This window comes from Terrapene carolina, unplaced genomic scaffold (genome assembly GCF_002925995.2).
Source record: "Terrapene carolina triunguis isolate 2854851 unplaced genomic scaffold, T_m_triunguis-2.0 Scaffold62, whole genome shotgun sequence".
In the NCBI taxonomy this organism is placed as follows: domain Eukaryota; kingdom Metazoa; phylum Chordata; order Testudines; family Emydidae; genus Terrapene; species Terrapene triunguis.
Window position 1 is genome coordinate 11,830,542 of NW_020664413.1, and position 10,419 is coordinate 11,840,960.

The following is a 10,419-nucleotide window of genomic DNA, read 5'->3' on the forward strand; positions in this document are numbered from 1 at the left end:
ATACAAGCCCTGGGTGTAAGACCAGTTGCTGGAATGGGACTTGAACTGAGGGCCCAAAGGAAAAGACTACTAGGTAAGTCAAATCTCAAGCACTGGTTTGCATTCATGTTTTTCTTTAAAACAAAGACTCTGTAGTCTGCAACATTTATAACATCCTCAGATTCTGCTATTAGTTACACCTGGGCAACCCCTTAACTTCCATGCACTAATAAAACAGAGTAGAACTTGGCCCAATCTCTATTGCCTGACCAGTTATAACCACCAAGAACTACATATATCTTTACTAGGAAGTTTTAATTTAAAACTGGTTTATATACCTGCTGACCAAAAAAAATCAACTTTTTGAAACAGCTTGTGATACTGTGATAGTTCAGCAACAGTCAAAGGGATTATTGTCCAATATAAAGTCTGCTTCTGGACTGAAAAGAAACAAGTACCTACAGACAAAGGATTTTTATTTTTGTTACAGTTTAATACAACAAAACAGGATGTGGAACAAAAGGCATCCCAATAATAACTATAGCAATGCATTAGACACACTAGTCTGAAACCTAAAGCACAAGATGTCAATGCTTTATAAAGCTATTGTGTCTCACAAAAGGACTTTAGTACATACTATGTGAGTTAGCACATCTTTAATGTACTCTAGGCGCACTTTCAAATAATTTTTCTTTATATTTTGTTAAAATTAAGAGTTTAATACCATCCTATAAGCTTGAAAACACAAACATTCCACTCTTAATTTAGTTTTTCCACTTGGCCAACAGATCCCCGCTTTAATTTCCATTGATTTTTCATGTATTCCCCTGTTCACACAGCAATGTAGGTTTAAGTTTCATTTAGCTAAATGCTGGATTGGTAGGAGCTTTCATATTACTGTCTGTTTTCATCAAAATATTTCATTTAAAAAGTGTCTTAGCACCACAGTGAATTTTTAAAAGTGAATAGTTACTTGAAATGCAGAAGCTATTTAATCATTACAACAGTTTTAATGTACAGATGTTAGACAAACTAGTGAGATTGTCCATTCCGTCCATTCCCTTTTTTTGTACAGTACATTTCTCTCCCCCCTTAGTCTTAAGAGTTGTATATATTAGTATAGTTGCTGTAAATATGGAATATCTAAATTTTCAATATTTTGTTTTATTAACTTTAGCAATTACATAGCTATTTATTGCCTTAACTACAACCATAGGAATTTTAAAGTGACATTAGCATGTTACAAGAAACATTTATCAATAAAAAACAGCTCAGAGCTTGGGTGTACTATTGTAAAAATTGTGCAGAGCAGCTGAATGCAGAACATGAAAAGAAAACCACATCCAGTTAATAAACTTCTCAAAATTCAATATTGCACTGCTTATTTATTTTGCATTTTATTATTGTAACAAGTAGAATTGTTTACAAGGAAATCTTTAAGTCCACCTTCCCCTCCTTATACTTAGTGTTATATATTTATATAGTTTACAAAAGAACTGGTAATATCTGAGGCTGTACATAATTGGATATTTTCATCTGGTCCTCAAAAAGATTATAATTTCATATACAGTAACCAGAAAATAAAAAGCACAAACTAAATGTACCTGGAAGTACATATTAACATAATTAATTACCACAGTAATTGAAAATCCCTGATCTTTATTTCTATAACAGATTAACTCCAGGCTACTCCAAAACCTCTGGGATTTCTCTGTCATCTACTATAAGAGTATGAATGATTCCTTCCCTTCGCTTTCCACTACTGACAGCCTTAATGCAACAGTCATGATCACCAACACTGAAGTGAGTTTCTGTTCCATCTTCTACAAATTCACCCTATGGTGGGGAGACAAAATATCATGAAAAGGAACAATATGGTTGACTAACAAAATACTGCAGTGTTCTTAAGGCATCTATGATCTGATTTTCAGAGGTGCGGTGCACCTGCAGCTCCAGTAATTAGAAGAGATCTGATAGGTACCGTGTTTCCCCGAAAATAAGACAGTGTCTTATATTAATTTTTGCTCCCAAAAATGCGCTAGGTCTTATTTTTCTTGTCCTGCGGCCAATCAATATTCCGGGGTGGCCTTATTATCGGGGAGGTCTTATTTTCGGGGCGATGCCTTATATTACAGCGAGAGGCAAAACTGGAAGTAGGTCTTATTTTTGGGGGATGTCTTACTTTCGGGGAAACAGGGTATTTGGTGGCTGAAAAATATGGGACAAGGTGGAAAATGTAAAGCTGAAAATTCCCAGATTATGCCTTGTTTGGTCACCGCATTTGATTATGCAGCAGTTTTGATTTATGTATGTTACAATCAGGCTGTTTCCTAGTCAAAAAAAGACAAAGAAGTTTTGTAAAATACTGGGTTTTGTGACATTTGAAAAATTTCAGCTAGCACTGTGACTGATAAAGTTAATTAAAACAGGCCAAATTGGGTTCTGTTGTAATTCTACTTGGAGTCAATTGACTTGTACTGGTTTCCACCACAGCTGAATTTGGCCATAAATTAATTCAAAGGACTAAGATCTTTAAACACAAGGCTTACGGGGTCTATACGGTTTAAATGGAACTTAAGTTGTTCAAAGGGCTTTGTGTGTGCCCTGTATTAACAATGATAACTCTGGAGTGTGTTTGTACTGCAGATGCTTAAAGAATTCCAGGTGTTACACCTCCTGTTTTGGATTATGCCATCTTGGCCAAATTGACCTTAAGTCTATCTTCTGATACAAAGAGAGACCAGAATGCTGTCCTAACATATAAGCACAGTTTGGCAGGCAATCATGCAGGCACAATACCTGCAGGAGTTAATAGGTTAAGAAACCATGCGCTAGGAATAGTGCATGGGTTCTCAATCTAGGAGTTGCAAACAGGTTTCAGAGGGACTCAACCATTCTCTCCCCCTTCCTTTGTGGCTAGTTAGATGGGAGATCCCAAACCTTTTTTCTGTTATAATGGGGAATGACAGTATGGAAAAGATTGAGAATGCTTGGAGTAGTAAATCAGAATTTGTGCTCCAAGGGAGGCAGAAGGTTGTACTCTTAGCAGTTTGTGGAAGAATGCTTGGGAACGTGGTGAAAAATAGTTTCAAAGTATAGCAAAATTAAGACCTCATTTCCCTACCCTTTCTAATTGAATACAATAGGACTACTCATGACAGTAACAGATGCAGGATCAAATGTCTGGTGAGGAAATAGGTTTTGTAGTCCTCTGCATAGGGAAAGCTGCAGAATATATATTTTTTTCCTTTTTTACTCTAATTTTCAGTAAGAGTAAGATTACCAAAGTGACAGACTGAGGATTTCTTCTTATCCACAGGACTAGGTACAACATGGCAAACTTCCCTACACTGTTCTGTCAAGATGCCTAAACACTAAACTGGAGGGACTACCTAAAGGCATGAAAAAGTAATCTGATTTTTATGCCACTCTGAACATCAGGCCTTAAATGTTTAACATTCAGTTACTAGTGACCTGGCTAGATTTGAATTGGCTGGCTCTATAATCCACAGGCAATTCAGTCGGCTCCCTATTCCTCCTCCACAAAATACTTTGCTTAAAAGGCCCACAGCTATTTCCCCACAGTATCTGAATTATTTCACTGATACATAATGTCAATATTAGTGTTCTAACTGTGGTATGTTTTATTTCAGTTGTTAAATCAGAATAAGTATCTTAAACAAAAGCCTTTGTAAATGATCACATACCGCTGTTTCCATTTTTTTACCATTGCACCAGACATCCATAGTGTCCTTCTCTGTAAAAATGAGAAAACAGAACAAAAGTTGCATGCCTCTTTATGGACCAAAAAGAGATAGAAATTCCAAATGTTTGCCATGAAATTTTAGCTATAACTCCATAAATGTGTTCCAGATAAACAGTAATATCCTGAATTACAAAGTTTGTCTTCATAAGGAGAGGCTCTCTCATAAGGTTGCAACCAGCTTCTATTAGAGAGCCCCATTTTTGCCTCAAAAAATGGTTTAATCAATGTCAGGATTTTCTGAAACCCAAAAATTTTGTTTCTGCAAAGTTTGAAAAAAATAAAAACAAATGATTTTTGAGTTACTGAATAGTAAATAAGTTACCATGATTTAAAATTCTGACTTTTGCCTAACTTTTTTGTGTGGGATGTCCCTCTAGCTCAAACCCAGCTTGTTAATTACCCTTCAAACTTTTCACATTCTTAAATCTTTTGAAAACTCATGCACCTTCCTTATTAGAAGAAAATAGGGCTGGCATTAAACAATTATTAATTTCTGTTTGTTGTAAAGCACTGTTTTGATTACATTACCCAACATAACCTCCTGGAGTACGTTCACTCTAAATTTCATATTTCTGAAACTGCCTTTGTCTGGGAATGGTTAGTATCATAGGACCAAATCCTGCTTGCCTTTCTCATGCCATTTAAATCAATCAAAAGAGCAGGATTTGGCTCCTACTCATGGATCCCCCTCTCTTTTCATACTACTTGATCTTAGTACAGCTTTTGGTACTATCAGTCATTCTATCCTTGAGCCTCTAGAAGAAAACATGTCTCCAGGCCTCTCCTCTCCTAGTCCTGACCCTGTATCATTAATGAATTGAGAGCTTTGCCACTGATTTCAATGAGTATAAGGATCGAGTCCCTAATGTGAGCCCTCTACCTGGTACTAAAATGTGGGGGGAAGGGTTATTTATTTATGTAAATATCAAGCTAAAATGCAAATATAAACAAACATCTTTGATCCAAAACATTTCCCGTATTAATTAAAATAAGCTAAAAGACACAATTCAACCATAGGAAGAGGTAATGCTTATCAAAAGAGACATTTTAGAAATAGGCTAGCTGTTTAAATGGTCACATTAAACAAGACAAACTTAGGGTAACATGGTTACTACCTTCAGTTAGAGTTATTCCCCATTGGGAGTATGCATCGAGATAAAGATGCATATGCAAAAGTAGTTTCTAAATACTCCTGAAAATTTTCTCCAAGTGACTAGACAGAGGTCACATAGGAAAATTGTGGTGAAGCAGGGACTTGAACCCAGAGTTCCTAAGTCCTAAAAAAGGCATATAAGATTATATAAAAAGCACAGTGATGAGAACTGACTCAATATTATTAACTCACCTAACACAACTCTACAATCCACACCATCCAAGCTTAATACCCAAGTATTTGTTGTTTTTGACCGGTTCTCCATGTACTTCTTGAGGCTTTTCCCATTGATCTCCAAGGTATACTCATATGCAAAACCACTGACTGCATCAATGTTAATGGTAGCCTTTGTTTTGGCTGCTCCAACTGTAAATGTTTCTTTACCCACTAGTTTAAACATCCACTCTTTTCTTATTTCTTCCTGAAGAATAAAATAATTAAAAAGAGAAAAATGGGTGTTAATAAAAAGTCAAATATTTTTGTCTCGTTACAGAAAATATCAAGCCAAGTAGCAGATGGAGGAACTGGTGCAAACTATTGTCACGGTATCAGATCCAGGACCTGTAGTGAGATATGCAGTCTCATTAACGTCAGTGGGGTTCTCTGTAAACACGAGGATGCATTTGTGTGCATTTCTGTGTAGGATCTGAGCTGTAGCATGTGAGAGTGCATGGCAGGTATCAGACATCAATCCCTGTTAGTACACCTCTACCCCGCTATAACACAACCCGATATAACACAGGTTTGCGTATAGCGCAGTAGCAGCGGGGCTCCGGCAGCGCTTTAAAGGGTCCGGGGCTGCTGCACCGCTGGAGCCCTACCGCGGCTACCCCGGGGCTGCAGCAGCGAGGGTCGCCGGCAATTTAAAGGGCCCAGGCTTCCCGCAGCGGCCAGAGCCCGGAGCTCTTTAAATCACTGCCGGAGCCCTGCCGCCGCTACCCCGGGGCTGCGGCAGCGGGGCTCAGGCAGCACTTTAAAGGGTCCGGGCTCCCTGCAGTGGCCAGAGCCCAGAGCTCTTTAAATCACCGCCGGCGCCCCGCTGCTACCCCAGGGCTGCGGCAGTGGGGCTCGCCGACGATTTTAAGGGCCCGGGCTCCCCGCAGCAGCCAGAGCCCGGAGCGCTTTAAATCACCTCTGGAGCCCGGCCGCCCCTAACCCCGATATAACTGGGTTTCAGCTATAACGCAGTAGGGATTTTTGGCGTTCTATCAGGGCAGAGGTGTATTTCTACAAACTCATACTGTAAGACGGGTAGTCTATTTTTTGTCAAGGTCCAAATTTCTTGGTCAAGATCTAGACTCCAGAGAAAATAATAAAGAAAGATAAGTAAATAAAAAAAATTTCAGGGTCTGTTCAAAAGCATCTGGCAGTTTGGATTTGGCCCGCAGTCTGCCTATTAATTACCACTGCTGCAAGACAAACAAGGAGAGAGAGAGAGAGACACAGAGAGAAAGGACAGCGAAGTGGATAGCGCCCTGCCCTTCTTATATTGTGAAGAGATCAATAAGAGACTGGAGAAGCACTACCAGGGAATGACATCAGATATTGGTAGAGTCTAATGTTAGTACTGAACACTAGATGCCAGAAGCCATACCAATGATTCTCACGTGTAATGCAAGTAGAACTACTATTTCCCAATAAGGCAGCAAGCTATCAGCCATGCTGTGCCAAAGGGATAATATCTGGGAGATGAGGATTGCAAACCCAGGGTACAATAGTGCAGCCTGAAATACATGCTTTCCTTTTAAGTATTACTCAGTTAACTTTGTTACAAGGGTAAAAAGCCTGTGTTCTATTTATTATTGTGTTTAACTAGTCAGTGCTTTCCACACATAAAGATACAGTTACATAAGTATTGAGTGTTTTGCACATGTTCATTTTACCTTTCCATCTACATATACAACACGTTTTCCTGATGTAGTTCCATGTTCAAATTCAATCTTGTGAACACCATCACTTAAAGCAACCTCCCAAACAGCCACCAGATCTGTCATCTTCTCCAGGTAGCCGTAGCGAGACCTGAGGGAATAACAATTTTAAAGACTTATAATTCTTCTATTAATGTGCAGTATATTTTGTTCAAAGTTTTATTACTTCAGGTTACGTACGCTTTAACTAATTAAAAATGATCCTGATTAAGAACTAATTTAGCTGTAGGAAAGATTGGTTTAGCTTTTATTTATTTATTTACTTTCTCATCCACAATCAAATATAGCAAAAAAGTTTAAAATTGAAACAAATTAAGAAGCTCACAATGAAATTATGTTGATCACAAAAATTAGAACAGAAATCGGCAAACATATAGTTTTACTTTGATAAATACTATATACATATACATCCATGTAAGTGCTAAAACTTCTAACTACAGAAGAATACTAGTTACAAATCTACCTAATTCCTCATGCTCATCAGTAAATTATCTTGTTTGTTGGCATCTTCTAACATATAGTAAAAATTGAGTGACCCATTACAAATCATTTTAGGTTTTTACATGTCAGCGAATTTATATAACCATTTGTGGTAATACTGTAAATCTTTTCTAGTCTATTAAACTCAACCTTAACAGTTTGTTTAATAAATATAACACAAAAAGTGTGACTAAGTTAAAAAAAACTGCAGTTAGGTCAGTGATTTTCTACCTGTGGTCTGCAGACCCCTAGAGGGCTGCAGACTATGTCTAAGATTTCCAAAGGGGTCCACACTTCCCTTTGAAATTTTTTGAAAGGGAAAAAGGTTGAAAACCACTGGCTTAGGTAATATCTGATATGTGTGTGCATGCACATATTATGATGCACTATTCGTTTAAAGAGAATAATCTGTACATCCAGAGATCTGATCAACAACGACCATTAAATTTAAAATTACAGACATCTTTCCAGATCAGTTTATACTGCAGTGAGTGTTTTGTGTTTTTTTTTTTTTTACCTTACTTCATCTTCATAGAGAGTAATCTCTTCACGGGATGCCATAGTAACCAGAACGGCCTTAAATCCAATTAGCAGCAAAGAAAGAGAAAAGCAGAATAGCAGCAAAAAAAAAAAAAGGCGAACACCGCATTTCCATCTTAATTAAAAAATAATCCCTTCTTAGTTCTTTCCATTTAATGTCCATGGATATTTTCACAAAAACATAGGGAGCTTTCACACACCCTAACATATGAAATGTAATGTAATACAGTTCTGACTTTTGTTAGACACAACACTGGAATATAAATCAATACCTTATCTGAATATTTCATTGCAAATATAAATTCAATTTATCCACATAGGTTAAGGGTACATAGTGACTCATCCCTTATTCGATGGAAGACCTTTTGACTAACTTCAGGTCAAAAGGTTAAGATCCCTCTCCTTTGGAAGAGTTTCACACAAGATCAAAATTTTGTGTCTCAAGTATATATCACTTTGAGATTTGGCAGCTGAATGTAATTGTAGTGAAAATTCACAGGACATCCATACCAAAAAAACAGAATTTACACAAAACTGATACATAAATGCACAGAAATTGTAGAGAAGTCAGTCTCAAAGAAAAATGGGAAAAGGAACTTAGTCTTACTATCACAACAGAAACCTGGGAGGATATGTGGCTTAACGTGAAAGATACTTCAAGTTTTTCATCTTGTGATTCTTCCAGAATAAGATATTAAACAGGTACAACTGGACTCTAGAACATTTATTTAAGGCTAGATTGGCAACTCACAACTGTTGGAGATGCAATAGCCACATGCCAACCTTTCACACATCCTCTACACCTGTCAAAAATGCAGGTGTTCTGGAACACCATACTCAGTGCTCTCTCTAAAATTGTGTCACTATTTTTCCTTCTCCAAGCTTGTGTGTTCTTGGGGTGCTGGATGAGTTGGTTATACTAGAAATGGTAATCCATTAAGAAATGGATTGCAGGAACTATTTTAGTGGCCAAAAGAGTTATTTTAAGAAAATGGAAATCTGCAATTAGGCAGACTGGCTTAGTGATCTCTTTATTACAGCATTAATTGAAACAATGACTGTCTAATACAAACACTTGGAAAAACTATAAAGATATTTGATCACACATGAAACTATTGCATACTTTTGCAGTTTAGTATATATTAGTCCCCAATACTCATAGGATATGTTGTCACTTATTTACCTGTTTAGTCACTTTAATAATGGATGCCCTGAATGACCTCTACAAGTTCAGGGTTTTTTGTATGTTTGTTTTAATTCCAGGCTTTCCAAATAATGAAGATTTAATTTTGTTATTTAAATCATATTTCCATCTTGTGCATATATTTATATAAATTCTGTTATATTTATATTTTATATAAAGACTAGGTTTTAAAAAAAAAAGCACTCAATATGCCCCTTCTGCTACCCCTCCTTCTCTATGCCATCTTTAGAAGTCCAGAAAACTTCTACCAATGGAGCAAGATTCATGCAAGTGCTATTTATTCTATTTTGTTGGTTTAGGGAGAGAAAACATCACTGCTACCAAGCTTATTACAACACAGGATATTGATCTTAATGGCAGTGAAATATCACGAGATTAAGAGATTAAGTTGATGGCAACTAGTACTACCCTACTCTTCTGGAACTGAAAGAAACAATGGCCGTCGCCTCACCTCCTACCTCTAAATAAGAGCACCTGGCCAGAGACAAGCTCGGTGTGGTTACGGTATTTAACCAGACTACTCTTACTAGACACTGCGGTGCTTCTCACAGGGACGTTAACAGTTTGACTTGACCAGCCCCCGACGCTCCGCATTGATCAGACACACACATTATGATAATACTAACAGAGTCATCACTAACAGCGGCAAACTACCCGTGCGTCCTCTGTTGGCCTGCTGACCTGTGTCTCCATGGGAGCCAATAAACAGGAACCACTTTTCTAAGGGAAAGGGGCGCTCCTACGAGATCACATTAGGATGTCGGGGCAGAGGGCCCCCAAGAAAGCGGATCAGGGGCTCTCCCCAGGCGGGGCTATCCGGTGGCTCGGGACATTTACCGCGGAGCAGGGGCTGTTAGTCCCGGCCGGGCGCTGGGCCTGCCGCTACAGGTGGCTGGGGGCCAGGGGAGCGCAGCGGCCAGGCAACCCCGAGCGGGAGGACGCTGCAGGCCAGGCACCGCAGGGGTTCAGAGGCCGCGGGGGCTGCAGCCGCCCAGGCCGCGGGGGGCTCTGAGGTTGCAGCGCCCCGGAGGGCAGAGGACGAAGGGCGCCAGCCCGCCCGGGGCTTCTCGTACCTGGGCGGGTCTCGCTCCGCACCACTCCCCGCAGCCGCCTCTCTCCCTCCGGCCCCCGCGGCCAAAATGGCGCTAGGGGGCAGGGAAGCGACGCGGCGCGCATCGATCAGAGCGACCGCCCGGCGCATTCACCGGCACCGCCGCTACCGCCGGGGTGTGCGCGCCCTCGGGCTGGGAGCTGGGAGCGTGCGGCCCCACCCCGCGCCGCGGCTGCTCGCTGCCCTGCGGGCGGTGAGGGGCGTTTCCCTCATGCCGGCCCCCGCCTCTCGGGGCCAATCACCGCCCGCCGCCACCCT

At 39.8% G+C, this 10,419-nt stretch overlaps 1 protein-coding gene across 4 annotated transcripts; it reads right to left on the reverse strand.

The window, feature by feature from the left end:
• Positions 1–462: 462 nt before the first annotated feature.
• FAIM (Fas apoptotic inhibitory molecule) lies at positions 463–10,349 on the reverse strand. 4 transcript variants are annotated; one of them, XM_024192505.1, is made up of 6 exons: positions 10,124–10,211; positions 7,824–7,882; positions 6,782–6,917; positions 5,091–5,319; positions 3,687–3,736; positions 463–1,815 (listed from the first exon to the last, which is right to left on the reverse strand). In XM_024192505.1, the coding sequence occupies exons 2-6, from the start codon at positions 7,865–7,867 to the stop codon at positions 1,666–1,668; spliced, it is 609 nt and encodes a 202-aa protein (XP_024048273.1). In that variant the 5' UTR covers positions 7,868–7,882; positions 10,124–10,211; the 3' UTR covers positions 463–1,665. The 4 variants fall into 4 exon arrangements, with proteins under 4 accessions (XP_024048273.1, XP_024048274.1, XP_024048271.1 ...); XM_024192506.1 differs by lacking the exon at positions 10,124–10,211 and adding an exon at positions 9,030–9,876; XM_024192503.2 differs by lacking the exon at positions 7,824–7,882 and having other exon boundaries at positions 10,124–10,349.
• Between the last annotated feature and the right edge of the window lie 70 nt (positions 10,350–10,419).

Excerpts from the sequence above, each read along its gene's own strand:
- FAIM (XM_024192503.2), bottom strand. The coding sequence starts at position 10,251 with ATGCGCCGGGCGGTCGCTCTGATCGATGCGCGCCGCGTCGCTTCCCTG. Across the intron at positions 6,918-10,123 it reads GCGGAGCGAGACCCGCCCAG|GTCTCGCTACGGCTACCTGG; the intron begins GTACGAGAAGCC and ends TTATTCCCTCAG. Across the intron at positions 3,737-5,090 it reads GGATTGTAGAGTTGTGTTAG|AGAAGGACACTATGGATGTC; the intron begins GTGAGTTAATAA and ends TCATTTTTACAG.